Raw genomic sequence first — 20129 nt, forward strand, 5'->3', positions numbered from 1 at the left:
CTCTCTCCTTCAATCAGAGTGTCATCTGAAGCCCCCTTCTGAGAATCTGCTAGTTCTACTGTTTCTAACCAAGCTGACATTGCAAATTCATAGCAACCCCTTGCCCTGTTATAGCACAGTGTTACAGCATTCAGTAACCCCAGATCGTAAGTACTTCCTACTCCTAAATAGGATTTATACAGTGTGACTTTGAGCAATATAGCTAAGTCAGTTTTATCTGAAGGAAAATATTTTTCTTTACTAACATTTTAAAATTCCTTCCTCGGTGTCTGAAAATGATTTAAAAGCTAATCAATGATAAAATTCCAAACCATCTAAAGTCAAAGAATTGAGAAAGGAAGCAGAGAGCCACTTTAATCAGGAAAGTGGGTGCTGTGACCCATTAACCCTTAGAGATTATTGACACTCCTTTTTTTTTTTTTTTTTTTTTTTTTTTTTTTTAATATGCTGCAGTTTGGTCATCTGTCTTTGGCAGCCAGAGCATACAAAATCACTTCTGCTTTTCACAAATTAATTCATTGAGGCCTGTGCATTTGTCAGGCATTCTGGAAACCTTCTGCCAACATTTTGTTGATTAAAGGATGTGTATTTTGAAAATCGGTGGAGAGGAAGGAATTTATAATTCTTAAGACCAAGGAATGATTTACAATGTTGACTGCTACCTGAATCATTCAGTGCATCATCAACAGATAAATGAAATATTAAAGATTAGGAAGAGTTCCCACACTGGGTGCTAAAATCTGTGGATTGATTCGTTCAATAACACTGAGAAAAATATACGTCTTTCAGCAGAATTTCTAGAATTCACAAGCAAGATTGTGACACAATAAAACCACTCTTGAGTGTGTATGTTTTTCCAAAGGGCTTCTGAAATACACACTTTCTCCATAAGTCTTGTGTTTCTGCTCCTATTTATAAATTACCTATCTCATTTTCATGCACACAAGTTCCCTATTCTCATCCCAATTTTGGTTTGCTTTTGATTATTTTGTTTAATTTTTTTTCCGCAGTGAATTTTTTGAGTCCTTTGAAGGACACATTTATTGTTTTAGGCATCATGCAATTTGCTAAATGGTGTTCTGGTTATGGAAATGCTCACAAAGAGCCCTGGGGGAAAAAAAGAATTAAGTAAACACATATTGATCATCCCGTAGCGGGTGCTTTCTTATTTGATCAGTCAAGGACTCAGTCTGAACTGGTCCATCTAATCTGTGATACATAAAGCTGGAGACATTTTTCTGGCTCCCTGGTGGTTTTAAAGGCTATGCAATGGGGAAAACTGCTTTAAACAAAGTCTCATTTTAAAAGAAGCTGATACAGAATGGAATTCAAAAAATTCAAAGAGTGGGGAGGTGAAAGTGGTAGCTAACAGCTTTAAAAAGGCTCTAGGAATTTTAAGAGAATAAAGCTCATAAGGAAAGTAAAAGAGAAATTCCCTCTTACCCATTGTCAGATAGAGGGACCAGGAAGCCACTCCAGCAAGTAAGCATGTATGCACTGAACACCTACTGTGTGCAGGGCATGTAAAAGAGGAAAAGCTTAAGTGTCGTGGGGATTCCAAGGAGAGAAACAGAATAGTTTATGTCTGGAAGGAAGTCATAGCTTTTCATGCCTGCAAAGAGCTTTATGTGGATATTATTAATAAATTCCAAAAGGCAATGAATGCATTCCATTTAACTCAAATATTAGGAAAAGAAAGTATTCTTCTGTGTAATTCATTTTTAAAATTCTAAGTTAAAATGTTGAGACTAAAGTAGGTAATAAAACTGAAGAAATGGTCGAGAAAATGTTTATTTCAAAGAAGGGAGTTGGAGGCTCTGGGTTTTGCCTCTGGCGTTGTCCGCTCTTTCACTTTCCCATCCATTAATTCCCGGCCAGCTTGTGTTTGCATTGGGTAATTCTGGCTTGTCCCCTACTCACCCTGCAGTGAATGAGAAGCACACATGGGGAAACATGGTAGAAAGCTTGAAACCCTTTATATATGAAGAGGTACGACTCTGGCTTAGGGAAACAATGGGAATCCCGAGGAAAAGATGATTCTGGGAGCCTGTCAGAGATCTCAGTGGCTGACCACATCTGAGATTTAGGATTAGGAAACAGACGAATCTAGCACCAAGTGTCTTAGTGTAAAGGCTCGAATAATGACAAAAACATTGAAAGAAATCGGGGAATTGTGATGGGTGGTTGGTGGGGGAAATTGCGACTACAATGAGTTTTACTTTGATATATCGAATCTAAGAAGCATTGTCGTAGAGCCAGGCGGAAATAGGAATTGCACAAATCCGAAATCCTGGAACGTGTAAAAAAGACTGTTATAGCAAGAAACTAGGCTGAGTACTGCTGAAACTTGGGCTCTTGTCTCTGTAGGTCACATGCTGTGTTTATTCCATTTTTATTGTACACAGTGTAGCCTAAATATTTTTTAAGCATCTCCTGTGTTATCAGGCACTAGCCTGGGTGCTATTCATGTAAGGGTTGACACAGTCCCTGCTCTCAGAGAATATACAGATTAATGCTAGGGATGGATATTAAGTAAGCCAAAAGCACGTTTAATAAAGACCAAGTATGCTGAAACGTGTGAAGGCAAATAAAAGAATGCTGTAGGTTGATAGTTAATTTGAAATCAGAAGAATGGATTAGAGCCAAACAAGTAGAGTTGGGCTGAGATTGGGAAGGGTGGAAAGTTAGGAGTATAATTGGGTCTGGCCCAAGAAGTGACTGGAGAAAAAGTCAGAAAAAAAATCCTATAGGGGTTTCAGGACTTTTTAATAAGTACAGTGTGAAGCCACTGCAGGATCCTATCTAACGAGTTCAGCTCTCTGTGATTAAGGCCACAGTTAGCTCTATTTCCAGAATGTCCCATTATTTACCTGGACCCAGTAGGCCTGACAATTTGGGCTGCAGCACACAATTTTGGAATGAAAAGTCTGTACTATTTACATGTTGGTTATGTTTCTTAAGTTTTGTTTGTTTGTTTTTGTTTTTTTTAAGAATGAGACTGTAGAGGCACAGAGCACATTGTTTTTCTTCATTTTCTTCCCTTAAGGTATCATATTATCTCTTAGCTTTGTTCCATGGCACAAAATGTTTTATAGTTTAACCTCATATACATAAATACTTTTTTGCTATTGTGCCCAAAACCTGCTTTTGGATAAGTACACACCTCCCAACCCTGATAAAACAGCTGATAAGTCTTCAAGTTAGACCCAGCCAAAAGTATCGCCAATGGAATCTTGATGAATATGCTCATTGTGCCTTTGGGTAACATTCAGGGTTACAACTGAGAAAATCTGGAATAGTTATATAGGCTAATATCGTTGACAAGACAGATGCAAACCACAGATATTAACATTATTGTTATTCTTGCTGATATTTATTGTGCACTTTCTAATTTCCAGGAACCATTTTGTTTGCATTAACTCAAGTTTTTAAAAATGCCTTATAACAAAGCAGAGTATTGTTATTATCCTCTTTATATTGATGAGAATGCTGCCTCTGAGAGGTTCAGGCACCATTTAAAGGTCACATAGCTAATAAGTGACACAGCAGGGACCCAACCCAGGCCTACAGTGTAAGTTGAGAATTTTTGAAGATAAGACTGTATCAAAAAGAAGTAAGCCTAATGAGTAAATATATACTCTAATTCTGACATTTATAATCATAAACATACATTGTATATTCTAATTTTATGGGAGTCATTTCATCATTATCATTTTGGTGCATAATGGGGTGACCCATTATAACAGTGGTTCTCTAATGGGAGAGATCTATTTTGCCGCCAGGGAACATTTGGCAATGTTAATATGTTTTTGGCCATTGCGATTGGGGATGGGTGCTACTAAAATGTGGTGGTAAGGACTATGCTACAATGAATAGGTCAGCGCCCACAACAGCAAAGAGTTATCCTGTCCCGGTGGTCCGTAGTGCCTAGGTTGTGAGCCTGGTTTAGAGTAATTTAAAGAGAATCTTGACGGTAAGGAGAGAATGCTGGCTCAGTTTTGCAAACAAGGGGCATTCAACATGAAGAAGCAGTTTTGAGGATGCAGGAAGGAGCTAAGATGGATTCATGCATTCAATCATTAATGGAATCACTCTTTGTAGAATGATTTCTGTGTATCCAGAATTGTGCTGGACAGTAATGGTGAGGAAAACACTGTGAGGAAGTTTCTTTGGAGAAAAGGAGGGACCAAAGAGTAGAGAGGCAAACCAAAGAGGCTTGACTATGAAAGGTAAGCTAGGGGCAGAGCTTTGATGCCAAGAATGAACTGTTTTATTCTATCAGGGAGATATGCTCGTTTACAGATCTAAGGAGAGTCACTGTGGTTAGGGACAAATTCAAAAGCCATATGCTATTACCAAGAGCACCTGATAACTTCTTTTTGTCCCATTTATGGCTGACTTGTGCTGATCAAAATGGAGGGTCAGGGGGGGCGAAAAAGCAAATGATGGTCTCATATGCAACACAGCACACTGATATAAATGTGTGTGTGTGTGTGTGTGTGTGTGTGTACATGTATTGGCGAGGACAAGAAGCTTTACATTGTTTTCGAGTTGTGCTGCTGGCCTGTGAGCAGGTGCTGGCTTTTGTTTTTCCAGTAACAGCTTTTTCTGTTTCCAGCAGTCCTATGCACCAGCTCCCCACCCCATGGCTCCTCCCAGCCCCAGCACAAACAGCAGCAGCAACAACAGCAGCAACAACAGCAGCGGGGAACAGTTGAGTAAAACCAACCTGTACATTCGAGGCCTCCCGCCAGGCACCACTGACCAGGACCTAATCAAGCTGTGCCAACCGTAAGTGTCCTTCTGCTCCCTGAGCTGTTTCTAGCTCACATTCTTACCTACATGGGCAGGACCTGTTAATGTACCCAATGTACCCATTCATGGGTGTCTCAGTGAGGAAGACTGTTCTTTACAAAAAGGACTTAAATTTGACATTTGATTGTCGCTTGCCTTAGGGAGTGGACTTTGTCTAATTTTTGCTGTAGAAGTGGAGGTTCTTGAGCAGATATACATGGAAGTGCAGTCTGATTTGCATACATTGGCCTGAAAGATGAAGACCAATGACAAAGTTGTGCTCTCAAGCCATGGTCTGGTGGAGTCTATGGTAAATTTCATGAGAAAAAGCTGCTTTTGAGAAGTACTAATGAAAAGAATCTCAAAAACTCAGAGGCGGTAGATTTCAGGATGATTACCTCTTGTGTTTCAAAGTTTTTTTCTGGCCACTGTTTGGTAAATGTAGGTTCAGCCAGGACCAGGTAATTTGAGAAGTATAGTGCTAATCCCCTAGTTTCCTTGAAAATATCTACTGCCAAGTCCAGTGAAGCTGTCTCCCACCAAAGCCAAGAACCACACTCACTAAGTAGTTTTATATTTGCTAGGAAGTGTGGCAATGATTATTATCTCCTACAAATGTTTCTGTTAATCTATTATCTACCAACACTTACATCATTACGTTTCTTATTTCTGTGCAAATAAATTAAACATATTTAAGTTTACCTTACCAAAACAATTAAAAATGAGTAATGAATTAAGAATCATAGACCTATATTTTTTAGATTACTACTGATTATTTTCAAAGTAATATCAAAACAGATATTTGTCATTGGATTGTGCCTTAGCTGGGTGTTTTTAAATTTTAGGAAACTATTACTCAATTGTTCTTTTTCTCTTTTGCAATGCTTTTGAAAGAAAGTTGTAAGGATATTTATTTTGTAAATTTTCCAACCTCCAAAATATTGAAAGAGGAAAATAAAGCTAACAATATTTATTTGCCTTTGTTCTGAATTTTAAGATTGGGAGTACATATCAAAACAACAGAAAGTGGCAGATAAACTGAAACACATACATAACCATATAATCACTTAACAAGGCAGTAAATAGATTAGGGTGGGGGTGCCTTGATTTGTGAAAGAGGCAAGGCAGAACCTTGAAAGATAAATATTTATTTAAAAGAAATTATTTTTAAAATGTTAAAAATGCCAGAACTAAGACAGGCAAATACATGTTAGGTTTTGTTCTATAGAATATCAAGGTTGAGAACTTGAAGATAAGTCACTTAAATTTTTCTTGTTGTTGTTGGAAAAAATCTAAATTCTTTTTTGAAAAGCAAGGTCTTTGGAAATGTGAAAGATTGTAGGCTTTATGACGGGGTTCAGATGAAGTAGCTCCTTTTTAATGGATGCTGATGCAATGAGAATAGCTATTACCTTTGATTCGTATTTAAATCTCATTCATAAAAAGTATGGGTGGATAATGAGGAAAGGTTCCTTCCCATTGCTCTATACCACTTGTACAGCTTATTGAAACAGATTTCTAGGCCCAAGATATTATGATTCACTAGCTCTGGGGTGGAACCCCAAAATATGCATTTCTGACAGGCTCTTGAGTGTTGGGGATGGCTGCTGGTCTTTTGAGAAGTACTTCTCTCACTACAGTCACGGAGAGCACTAACTATTTCTATTGCATAATATTTCATTTAATTGGTGTGTGTGGTTAAGGTGAATCCTGAGTACTAAAACCTGCTCACCAACTGTATGATCTTAGGCAGATTAGTGATCTTGAGGCAGATTACTTTCTCCTTTTGAGCCTCAGTTTCCTCTTTATTAAAAGAGTGGGTTGAGTTTGGTCATTTCTAGGTTTCCTTGTTGTATCATTGGGCTGCCGGAGCTGCCTCTGACTGGCACCCTGGAGCCAATTGTAAAACATTCAAAAATTTTATGAGTCATTTGTTACAAACTTGGTAGCTGGAAACACAAGAATCAGCATATCCTACAAATCAGAGCTTTATTTTAAATTGTATTTTTTATTGGAAATCTGGTTTCCGAACACACCACTGATAGAGTGCCATACTATGAATTTCTGTGTTAATATCCATTTCTGCAAAGAATTGCCAGAATTTTATAAATAGAAATTATTACCTAACAGTCTGTATTGGCATTTTTAACTCTGGAAAGAGATGTAGTGACACGGAAACATTGTTATTGAGGAAATAAGTTTTGTTAATGTTTCTTATGTGCATTTGAGAAATTTAAAGGATGCTAAGTATACAGAGCATAATAGTTACTTGTTTTATATTAATATTTTCTAGCTATTAAGATCTATATGTATTGTTGCAGAAATGTTTGTGGGCTCTCCAGTTACTGAAGTTATCTGTAGCTGGGGTTTATTGCTTAGGTTCTTTTTTGTAGAGAATCTGAGACAATTTATGTGATCAGGCAACATAACGTGCTGGAAATAACTGTACACTAAGAGATCTAACTTTCATTCTTGGCTGTGCTTTCAACTGGATCTGTGGCCTTAGACAAATGCCTTGTCCCCTCTTAACTTGGGTTTCCCCCATGTATATAATAATGGATTTGAACTCAATAATATTTTATACTTCTTTGACTCTAAAATTTTACTATTTGACTGAGGGCCTCATTTCTTAGCAACAAGGCTTGCACTGGATCACCGTTTATATCTTTCTCCAGTCCCCTCATACAGTTTTGGCAGGGCCACAGTCTGCATTGATTCAACTGCCTAGGTGTGATCTGATGACCGGGGATGCCTTTGCTAAGAGACAACATAGGTTGTCTCTTAGCAACATAGGTCAGGGGACATAGGGGACAACATAGGTCATTTGTAAAACCCTGCTCCCTTTCTTGCATTGTTAGCCTCGTACAGTGCTCATTACTATTTCACGTTAACAGCCTTGTAAAGATTAAGATTATTTTGCATTCCTATTACTCACCTAACACTTTAAAATAATTTCACCTACAAAGCAGATAATATTTGTAGATTTAAATGAACTTGCCATCAGGATCCATCTTCCATATTTCTTTTTTTTTTTTTTTTTTTTTTTTTTTAGACAGAGTCTCGCTTTGTTGCCCAGGCTAGAGTGAGTGCCGTGGCGTCAGCCTAGCTCACAGCAACCTCAAACTCCTGGCTCAAGCAATCCTCCTGCCTCAGCCTCCCAAGTAGCTGGGACTACAGGCATTCGCCACCATGCCCGGCTAATTTTTTTATATATATTAGTGGGCCAATTAATTTCTTTCTATTTATAGTAGAGACGGGGTCTCACTCTTGCTCAGGCTGGTTTCGAACTCCTGACCTCGAGCAATCCGCCCGCCTCGGCCTCCCAGAGAGCTAGGATTACAGGCGTGAGCCACCGCGCCCGGCCAATCTTCCATATTTCTTTCTATGAAATTATAAGTACTCTAAGAGTGAATATTTCTTATGGGAAATGCAATATTTGCTAATATCTATGGTAATAAAATAGTAGAAAACAGAGATACAAAAAATCATAGACATATTGAATTTTCTGGTATTAGTATACAATATCCATATTAACGCTAATGATCAGTAAGATGATGATATTAAAGAAATTGCATTATTTCTCGTTAATCTGGGAGCAGATTCTTATTAAGGGATTCTATTCACATTTATCTTCAAAGCTTCTATGTTCAGATCACAAGTAAAATCAAAGAAAAGAAGATAAAGCTGAAGAACAACAGATATGGGGAATGATTCTACTCTGAAAAAATTTCTCTAGTTACACCTATATTTTTGATGACTATATTACATTTTGTGTATTATAGGAAATACCATAAAGATTTTGTAATGTCTTCATATTGAGAAAACTCAAGAAACTTTATTGTGTTTTCAATTAAGGAATATTTACAGAGTATTTGCAGCATGCCTATGTGAAGATTTGGTGGTGAGTAAATTTAGACAAAGGAGAATTTATATTCTAGGGAACATAGACATAAATAATTATATGACTTGATAAGAAATTATAATTATAAATGCAAAAACAGAGAGGAGTATGGTACTAAGAGAGTTTATAATTTGAAATTAGATCTAGTTAGGGTGATTAGCAAAGTCATCTCTGAGGAAGTGACACTTGAGCTAAATTCAGAAGGATAAATAAGTTTAACTAAGTGAGAAAGGAAGGGAAGAGCATTCCAGGCAGAGGGAACTTCATGTGTACAGGCTGAATGGCTGGAAGGGGCAGGACAAGGACGAGGGGCGGAGGAAAGGCCAGTGTGGCTGTCGTAGAAAGAGGGAGGTGAAGTAGGGGACAACATGAGCTGGAAAACATGGAGGGACAAGATGATCCCTTTGTAGATTACCTTAGGAGCTTTGATTTATACTGAGAGCAATGAAGGAAACCATTTAATTGTCATAAACAGGAAGGTGACATAATTGGATTTTTTTTCCAAAAAGGTAACTCCAGCTACAGAGTAGAGATCTCCTAAGGGATCCCCTAAGATCAATGAATAATCAAAGTAGGAATAGTGGAAAAGTAAATTGGAAGGAGAATTTGTATCCAGAAAAGAGGGTGTAAGAATTAATAATTATAGTAGTAGAAAAATTATGTGGGATGAAGGATGTCTTTTGTCATATGCATCCATTTTCCCATTAAAAACAAGGCCTATAGAGACAAGAACCAAATGAACTTCAAAAGAAATAGCAAAGTAACATAGAATAGAACCCAAATCAGTTGAATTTCAGTTAATCACCTTTTTTTACTCAGTCATGAATAGGTCAGCAATATACTATTAAACATTGAATGGCTATAATATTAAAAGGCCTAAAGGTGATATAATGAAGACTAGAGCTCCAGTTGATTATACAAATATATTTGTGGGATGGATTATCAGTTGAACACTATGGATGAAACACTCAGATTATGTATCCTCTATGTTTATAGCAAGATGAGCAGATAGAAGTTGGAGAAGATAGATTTGGTTTAATAAAGTGAGAGAGAGCGTTACAACATTTTTGGACTAAATAAAATTTTGGTGGTGTAATGATTTTTTGTACCTTAAGTTACATTTTCTCCTTCAATGAAATTATTAACTTCTATTTTATGACTGCAAACATGCCATTGAAATACATTTAAATTGCTCTTAAAAAATAAAATCACATATTCACTATAATGCGTAGAACTTAAAATGGAAAAAAAAATCATTAATGTGTTTATATTTTCTACATCTATTATCTAACCATCTTGTGACTTATAAATTTTAATTAATACAATGCTCTCAGGAAGCACCAGCCAATTTTTCCCTACTTCCACGCCATTAACTAATCTGGAATTAATTAAAATATTGTGAAGGAATAGAGTGAATTGTTTTTTTCTGTTATAAAGTGAACATGCTGCTGTTAAGGCCACTTGAAACAGAATGAAGGAAAATGGAGGGAAACTCTTGAGGAGTTTCCGATACGTATTTCCCATCAGCACCGGAAGGGCAGGAGAGTCTGCTGCCTGCCCATCACTTTTCTCTGTAAATCTTCTCTTTGCTCAAGTTTTGACATCCTAGCATTTCCCTCTTTAAAACGAAATGCTGAATGTCACTTGAGCATTTAGCAAGAGAGGAGAAACACCCACAATGAAAAGCCAGGGGACCAAAATAGGAATGTTTGTGCTCCAAAGCTGAAGGGTCTGGCCAAGCTAATCTCCCGGCTGGATGTCTCATTATGGTGCATGGGGAACGCTGAATAGTGAGAGCCAGACCCCAGTGCCATCCAGGCTCCGGGTGCAGAGTCCATTATACACAGTGTCAGACAGTTTTGACAAATGCACCGACGCAATCAAACCTTTTATCAATTTAAAAGTAACCTTGTCACAGTAATCTGTCAAACTGTTCAGATACAACTAAAGGAAAACAAGTCATCATGCACTCCTGGGTAACCAAGTAAATAAGAAAAAATGTGACTGGAAATTTTTAGAGTTCTTTCTTACGGTGTCATTGAAGATTTAAAAGTTCCCTCTAATAAGACCCAGGGAAATTTATTAGTGGCTTTCGTCTGCAAGTCAGACTCAAATTACGCAGGTGCTTTTTGAGGTGTCATAAATCTGTGTTGTGGCAGGTGCAAGCAGGAAGTGAATTATAGAATCTTTGAACTCTACCTTTGTGTATTTTAAATGAGGGAATGCCTTAAAGTCCCAAACTGTATGTTTGAATTCCTTGAGTCAGCACTGATCTGACACTTGGTTGTATATATTAATTTAGTTTTTTAGGCAAAATTATGTTTGTCAAGAATCTATTCTAAACCAGACAGGGTATGTGATTAGTAATTAATAAATCATTGTGATTAATAATGCATTGTTTTATGTATATATTATTATTTACATAATTAATATTTGTCGTGTATTACATACATACGTTTTTATATTATCTCAGTTAATGCTCAAAACAACCCTAGGAAGTAGGAATAATAATTTCTGAGTAACAGTTGAGTAAACTGAGGCTCAAAAAGGTTAAGGAACTGTCCCGTGTTTATACGGCCACAAGTATTCAAAATCTAGATCTCACTTTGAAGTCGCTTATTCATAATCACTAAAACATTCATATGATGAAAACAAGGGTAGCATAAGTCATGGGTTCTCAAATCCATGACTGCCCAGGAAAATCTCTTAGAAAGTTTTAAGAAGTCGATCTGGACCTTATCCTTCAGGGATTCTAATTTAACTAGTATAGAGTCTGCCTGGACATTGGGAATTTTAAACGCCTACTCAGGTAATTCTTCTGTGTAGCAAAGTTTGAAAACTCCTGGAGTTAGTGATGCCCACGTGAATCCGAAACGTAATTTATTTCTCTGTTTTAGCTTCTTCCCTCGGATCTTTCCTAAGATCTACCAATTTGCTTTCAATTAACCAGAAGACTTCAAAAATAAATCTTATAAAGAAAATTTGGGGATGAATTGTATTTTCTGATAACAAAATGGGAATTTCAGGTTAGGCACATGAAAACTCAAGCCCCGGAATAGCCCACTGCCAGTATTTTAACAGATGTGCTTGGAAGGATCTTGCTCTCCTTCTTCACACGATTTTCATAAGTTAAACATTTCTTCAACATTCCACTTTTTAATAATGTTTGCATTTAGTTGATGATTAAGTTCTATTTTGACTCATGTTATTAAATTTCGGTATATACTTACATTTTGCTTGCTGACTGTAGAGTAGTGAACATATAAGTCTAGTGAGTCTCAAAAATAACTTTCATCTTCCAGCATTTGGGAGGCATCCTGGAAATGATTGTTTCACTGATTCATTGACCATTCATTCATTATCATTTTTATTTCTTTGGATGAAGTATGTACTGCTGAGTGTTTATATACCCCACGATCAATTTGAAAACATATTTAAGTTGCTGATAGCTATTAATGCTTTTTCCTATTTATCCCAGGAACAAAGAGGAGAAAAGTAAAAAAGAAACCAGTGACAGCACCAGTTAATTTAGTTTTACCATGTCAGAGACAGCGCAGAAAAGATGGGGTTGTAAAAGGGTTTGGTCAGCTCTTTCTGGATGTGCCAAGTAGAGGCCTGGAGCTTGGGGAGAGGTGGAACTCCAGGCAGATACCATGCTGAGTGCTTGAATATTTAAGGGACGTGTGGCTCAAGGGCAGGACTCTGGCAAGTCCAGATGGCATTCTGGTTTTCAATTTGTCTAATGATTTTCTCATTGACAAGTACAGCTGACTCTTTTTGGTCCTTATTTTATTTGATTTCTCTGTTACTTGACCCTGTTGACTCCACCTTTATTCTCAAAACTTTCTTCTTCCATAGCTGTCATAGTCCTCTTTCCTCAGCCTACCTTTTGGAGATTTTTCTTTCCAGCTTCTCTTTATCTACCTGCCTCTTGAATATTTTGAAGTTTTCTGAAAGTTGGACCTCTCTTCTCACCCTACAAACTATCTGCTCTCTTCTACTTAAATAACTGTAGCTATTCTAGTGATTATTAAATCTATACCTCCAGCCCATGGAGTCTTTTTTCAGTCCCAGATCCATATGTTATTATTCCCTAGACAATTCCAGTTTTGCATCCCAAGAGCTATCAACTCACTGTCAAAAAGAATTATTTCTAGACTTACTACTTCTTTAACATTCTCTTTCTACATGGATCGTATCATCATCCACCCAGGGGTCTGAATGAAAAATCTTGGGATCACTTTTTTCCCCAAGCTATAATCAGTTCCCTAGGTATACAGGTTTCAACTGCTTAATGTTTATGGTATCCAGTATCTCTTCTGATTCACTACTGCCATAGTACATTTGCTCATTTTCAAAAGTATTTATTGACTGTCATCTATGTACCAAGCACTGTAGCTATCTTAAGGACTGGTGAGTTTCAACACAGAACTTGCATTATAATGGAGAGAGACGATATATGAATAAACATTAGAATATGTAAATGCCATGAAAAGCATGTTGCGAGTAATAACTAGGAGGTTATCACAGACTGGGTGTTCTCTTTAATGTGAAATCATAATTTCAAGAAAGAATAAGGCAGATAATATTTATAAATAAGGAAATTACAGACATGTAAGAGCTTGGATGAAGCCTGGAGGTGGAAATAATCTTGGTGTATTCAAGGAGCAAAAAGAAGGTCAGGCATTCTTCTGTAAAGAATGAATTTTGTTGAAGTATGAGAGGAGAAGTGAGAAAGTGAGCAAGGATGGCATTGTGGAAGTCCAGGAAGGGGATGGTGATGGCTTGGGGTAGGATCATAGTGGTAGATGGGGTTAGATGTGATGTATTCAGGACATCTTTTGGAGATAGTTTTGATAGCATTTACATATGAATTGTGGAAGGAGCAATTCTGGATGGAGATAATTCAAGAGTTCTCCTCAGTCTTCTTAGTTTCGAGATCCTATTAGACATCTAAAATGAGGCATTACTCAGTTGGTGGTTTGATATAGGATTGTAGTTTTCAAAGTGAAGGTTAGAGTAAAAGATATAAAATGAGAGTCATAGCACTGTCAATGGCTTTTAAACCCCAAACCCTGATGCAATAATAATATGGTATCTACTATGTGTTACACACTATTCTAAGTATTTTGCATGTAAGCACTTCATATTATATGTATAAATTATTCATTTACACCTCATGCCAATCCACATTTTATAGGAGAGAAAACAATGACAAAGAAGTTAAATAACTTTCCAAAGGTCACAGAGCTAGTGATTGGCCATTTCAGGGTTTAATTTAAGATGTTTGGTTTAACAGCCCCCTCTCTTAACCACAATCCATACATAAGGAGTGTGTATAAGGAAAAAAAAAATGTTTATACAACCCAACATTCTGAGGCTCTAAGAGGACAAGAAGCTAAGAAAAGGAGTCTATAAAGAAAATCAATGAGGTACAGGAAAGCCACGAGGGCAGGAGAATATTTTATACTATAGAAGCTGAGAAAAGAGTGTGTTTCAAGAAGGCAAAATGAAGAAACGTGTTGAGTACTATCGCAAAGTCAAGAAATATACCAACAGAGAAGTTACGTTTGGATTCAGCAGCATGCAGGTCATTGGCAAGCTTGACCAGGACAGTCTTTGTAGAGAAATAGAAGCTGAGAGCCATTTGGAGTGGTCCTTTCTTCAGGGTTGCCACTTGACAATTCTTTCAAGTGGAAATGACTGGTGCTCTTTCGTGTCCCAATTATAGGTAAATATTTCCTAACATTCCCCCCCACCCCCCATCTTCTGGTTTACCCTGTCATCATCTCTACTCTGCCACTCGTTCTCTCTTCTTTCCTCTCTTTTTAACCTTCCCTGATCCCTACCAATCTTCACTCCTTCCTTAACTGAATACTTTTGAAGACAAGAGATTTATCCAATTTATTTTTGTACCCCTCATTTCTAGCACAATGCTAGGTATTTAAGTGGTAACTTACAAGTATTTAATGACTAAATAAAGCCCAAATTTATCCATTATATAAAAATGATTTTTTTGGACTTCTGTCATAAAAGATGTTCTGGAGTAGACTTTGAGTTTATAGTGGGAGAAATAGGAAACAGCACTTAATCTTAGACACTGCATCCAACATCGTATCACTAAAGTGAGAGAAAGTTCTGAATATGAAGCTTTTTTATTGTGTAGATCCCGAAGAGAGTTTTGGAGGGAAGCCTCAGGATAACTTGAATCACATATATTAAAGGAAACAAATAAGGATCGATACTTTGCTTACTCACTCAATATTGCTGCTCAGACAAAAAATATAACCACTTATTCTTGCCTGAGCTATCAGATTTCAGCTGTCAAACAGATCACATTGTTCTACCGACTCTGCTAATTCTATACATGCTGCAACATAATTTTGAACTCCTTGAATGGTGTTTGCTAAAAATGTGTTTGGCTCTGGAGTTTTTTCACAGATTTCCCTTTGCAACAAGTGACTTTTGGGGGCACAAAATAAGAGGCTGTTGATAAAAAAAATACACAAAACATATCTGTGCTTTTGGCATATTAAAAATAGAAACCTTTTATTGGCCTTTTTTATTGGCAGTACCGTGCTGTATAAACATTATTTAATCATATGATTGAGAATAAGTTACAGTTAAAATTATCCTTAATTTTTTTTAAAAAAAAAAAACATCCTTCCCTTTTTGCTTTACTTCTTGTCTGTTGTCATATTCATTATATCTCTAACACTGTAATGTCTCTTGACAAACAAGTACTTTGTTTCATATAATACATATGTCTCCAGAATTTTTGTAAATCGATTTTGTTTTTGTTTTTGTTTTAAGTCAACATTGAGGAGTAAAATTGAGTACACTCACTCATTTCAAGTGTAGGATTTTATGACTTTTGACAAATATATATGCACCTCTGTAGTCATCACCAGCAACCGGGTTTAAGCTAAAGAATGGGCCTTTTTCACTGATTCATGTTTTAACATCACTGGGCAAGCCAGAGGCATAATCCATAGATGACCTGCATGTCTCAACACGGAACAATGGTGCAATAGCACTGTGAACTCTCTGAGGGCTACAATCACCTGAGTGTTTTATTGGATACTAGGTGTCCTCAGGACACTTTCATGACAACAAACCAGAAAAGGGCTGAAAGCAGTTCAAGTAAGAACTGGAAATGAGGTTATCAGAGAACTGTAAAAGGTTTCTCACATTTCAACATTTAAAAGAGGAGTTATCCTTTAACGAATGACACCTCTGAGGGAGGGAAATGGGGCATATTTCCAGGGAATGCTTTTATGTCAGGATCATTTTGCCTGAGCAGAAAGTGATTTGCTGTGAGTCTTTAAATAAACCGTCAGTTCTTGGTTATCCTCCTCTGTGTGTGACTGTCTTTTCTCTAACTACAAACCAGAGGGTAGGATTTATTAGATTACAACTTTAGGCTAATTCTGCAGATAAATGTATTTGTATTCATTCCATGTTTGAAGTCCAGTGAAAAGGGCAATTATGGTGAGAGCTGACATTTTAGTGATTGTGTTTTACCAGGTATTGTTCCAACCACTTTACAGGTAGAACAATTGACTCTTTCTGCTTTTCCCTGAACTGTCATGATTTTAGCATGAAAATCATACATCCTGGGAAACCCTTAGTATCAGGCAAACCAGGGCTCTATTTATAAATATTATTACATTTAATTATCAACCCCCTCCATTCCCAGTGAGGTGCCATTATTCTCTTTTGCAACTAACAGAACTGAGGCACTGAGAGGTTAAGTGATTTCTGAAGTTTTAATAGCTACAAATATTTCCTAAAAGTGGCTGATTAAGAATTCAAACCTAGGCATAGGAGCCTATGCTTTTTTAGTCTCTATCTAGGTTTAACTACTGGAATAACTTAAGTTGTTGAACTAGATTCTATTCACCAGAACTTTTCCTAGAACTTGGATACTTCAGTTCATGTGGATGTAAGGAGAGAAGGAAAATTATTTCCATACCATTTGTTAATGACACCAAGCCATAATGCAAATTTCAGTCTCGGAAATGCTTGTCAGTGACTACAAAGAAATGTCTTTCTGAGCCACTACTAGAAAATTAATTACTTACTTGCAAAATTTGCCCAAGCAGCATACCTATAATTTATAGATGGTCTAGGGCCTTGCATATTAGTTACTTAAGAAATAGAGTTAAATGTCTACTTTAGGGAAAAATCACATCAGCAAAATATGTTTCATTTGTGTTACTGGTCTTTCTTTTTAAAAAGAGCATGAAAAACTATTCAGATAAATTATGATAAACTATCTACAAATATGAAATTATGTTTCAAGGAAAGTTACTGTTTCCTTGTTATCAGTGTAACAACCAAATGTTCCCAGTAGAGTAGTATAAGAATTCTTAGACTTTTGGACTTAGAAAAGCAGTAAAATAACAAAATAAGGAGGGGGTCAACATGCTATTTTCAACTTTTAATTTTATTAAACAGTGATATTAAAACAAAATATCTACTACTATTTACTAGCCTGCAGATCAAATAGCATAAATTTACTATCACTAGCACATTTTTTTGAAAGTTCATTTTAGCACCAAAAGAGCCATCATCTTAGTGTCATGGACAAGAAAGACAAACTGTTTCCCAACATATTTCAAAATTAGAGGTGATGTTGAAAAAAAAAAATTGACCACAAGGTTTCATCACTCTGTGGTTTTGGTACCTGTGTGCTATTTGAAATGCTATGTTCAGTGCAACATGACATGAGGCTTGGTTTTCCAACTTGCTCCAGAGTTGTTTTTTTGTTTTTGTTTTTTTACCACAGTCATTGTAGAATTCCAATTTCACATCTGTGTGTTGACAGAAATGGGAGCAGCACATTTCATGCTGTTTGACTCAATTGATAGTTTTTTGGGAAAACTGAGAAAAGCAAAGGAACCACAGTCCCCCAGCCAGAGCCAAAAAGGAAGCAAGCTGTAACAGGCCTAACATCTGCCTCCTGTGCCCAAGTTAAGAGGGATTCTCAGCTCTGGAGTACTTACCCCTCATTCAGAGCTTCTAACTGGCCAACAGGTAGAAGGATGGAATGTATTTGAAAGGTATACATTGGGTCAGGGAAAATGTTGGCAAGTATTGGCCACTAGCGCTTTGGCTGGGAATTAGGAAATTTGAAGTCACTTCCCAGCTCAGCTACCAAAGAGCTCTATGGCCTTGACAAGTCCCTTTTGCCTGCCTAAGCCTCAGTTACCCCTGTGATTTTATGACCTTCCAGTCTCCTTTCATTACTCAACACACAACTGTTTAATTTCCAATTCTCTGAGATCCCAGCTTTCTGCTAATGAACAGTGTTCACTGAAGTATTAATCAGTCTACTGAGTTAGTAGATTTGTCTTTTCAAACACAGCATTAAGTTTTACCTGGATTTTCTTCACAGAAGTTTCATCTAAATTTAAAATCTGATGTTGCCTTTGTGTACAGAACTGCTTGGTGCTGGTGCTAATTGCTAAAACATTGAAATTACTGCAAACATATTGCTCATCTTTTGTTCCTGAATGCCTTGTTCATAGAGGTAACTTTGAAACCTGATGAAAGGTAGATGTCCTAAGACTAAACTGTGATGATAAATAGAAAACAAACAAACAAAAAGCATCAGATTATGAAAAAATAAAGAAAGCATATACTTAATGTACCAAAAATAGTGGGGAAGATTGCAAACCTTTTGTTAGTTTTCCAATGCAAGTATTATGTCCAGTACCCATCAGCACATACCCACACCAAACATGCACACGCAGTGTCAATATGCTTGTTAATACTTTCATATTGGGAAACTATAATTATCCTGGGGGTAGGAATAAAGTTTTCATCATTGTCTCCCCAACATTTAACTCAATGCTTGCCACCTATCTGGTGCCCAGTAATAACTTGTGTTAAAAAATGTTGTTAACTATTGGAACTCTTTTCTAGGTCCTATGAATGCTTTTTATATCTTAAACTTTTATCATTTTGCCACTTAGGACAGAGTGGGAAGAAATTACTTTCCATAGAACCCAAACTTCACAGAATAAATAATTTGCATTAATATACTTTTGTATATTAAAATTATAAGAACAACCTTTTTATAACTTCAAAATACTGAGCCAGATAGTTGGAGGGGTGTAGGTGATGGTAAGGAAGGTGAAGAAGAAAGAAATTACTACAAGATATTGTCTTAGATACTTGCAAAAATCAGTGCCATCTCCCCTCTCTGGACATTTTTTCTGAAATCTTTTTCTAAGTCTTTTCTTTTTTAGTTGAGATGGGGTCTCACTCTAGCTCAGGCTGGCCTGGAACTCCTGATCTCAAGGGATCCTCTAGCCTCCCAGAGTGCTAGGATTACAGGTCTGAGCCATCAAGCCCAGCTCACTGGGCTTTCAAAAATAAAGGTAGTATTGATTTACATTTCCCTGATGATTAAAGATGTTGAGCATTTTTTCATGTTTCTTAGCCATTATTCTGTCTTCTTTAAAAAAGTTTCTGTTCATGTCCTTTGCCCACTTTTTGATAGGGTTCTTTGAGTTTTTCTTGCTGATTTTCCTGAGTTCTAAGTCGATTCTAGTTATCAGCCCCTTATCAGATGTGTAATGAGGTATCACTTATCTCCAGTAAGAATGGCCTTTATCAAAAAGTCCCAAAACAATAGATATTGGTGTGGATGCGGAGAGATAGGAACACTCCTACACTGCTGGTAGGACTGCAAACTAGTTCAACCTCTGTGGAAAGCAATATGGAGATACCTTAAAGTGATACAAGTAGATCTACCATTTGATCCAGCAATTCCACTACTAGGCATCTACCCAAAAGAACAAAGGACAATCTACAAAAAAGACACCTGCACTCGAATGTTTATAGTAGCATAATTCACAATTGCAAAGCTGTGGAAACAACCCAAGTGCCCATCAATACATGCGTGGATTAATAAAATGTGGTATATGTATATAATGGAGTACTATTCAGCTTTAAGAAACAATGGCGATATAGCACCTCTTGTATTTTCCTGGATAGAGCTGGAACCCATACTATTAAGTGAAGTATTCCAAGAATGGAAAAACAAGCACCATATATACTCACCAGCAAACTGGTATTAATTGAGCAGCACCTAAGTGGACACATAGGAATTACATTTTTTGGGTATTGGGCAGATGGGAGGGGGGAGGAGAGGGCAGGTATATATATACGTAATGAGTGAGATGTGTACCATCTGGGGGATGGTCACCCTTGAAGTTCAGACTTGTTGGGGGGAAGGAGGGCAAAGGTATTATTCAAAACCTTAAAATTTGTACCCCCATAATATGCTAAAATAAAAAAAAAATAAAGGTAGTAAACTTGAAATTTGGGGATATCAGGAAAGAGTTAACAGACAGAAGACCCTTCTCCACCAGCATTTTAGTCTCTTCCCAATGTAGAATTAAATAATATTCAATATTACCCA

The 20129-nt window shown here is 36.9% G+C and overlaps 1 protein-coding gene across 7 annotated transcripts in view; it reads left to right on the forward strand.

The window, feature by feature from the left end:
* RBMS3 (RNA binding motif single stranded interacting protein 3) overlaps window positions 1-20129 on the forward strand; it is a 675854-nt gene that overhangs the window by 135266 nt on the left and 520459 nt on the right. For 5 of the 7 annotated variants that reach the window (XM_076005939.1, XM_076005925.1, XM_076005915.1 and 2 more), the window contains one exon: window positions 4619-4791. In XM_076005939.1, the coding sequence (XP_075862054.1) occupies window positions 4619-4791 (173 nt within the window). The remainder of the gene's footprint in view (window positions 1-4618; window positions 4792-20129) is intronic. The other 2 variants (XM_076005926.1, XM_076005920.1) reach the window with 1 other exon arrangement.

The sequence above is a fragment of the Microcebus murinus genome, chromosome 1 (genome assembly GCF_040939455.1).
Source record: "Microcebus murinus isolate Inina chromosome 1, M.murinus_Inina_mat1.0, whole genome shotgun sequence".
Taxonomy (NCBI): Eukaryota; Metazoa; Chordata; class Mammalia; order Primates; family Cheirogaleidae; genus Microcebus; species Microcebus murinus.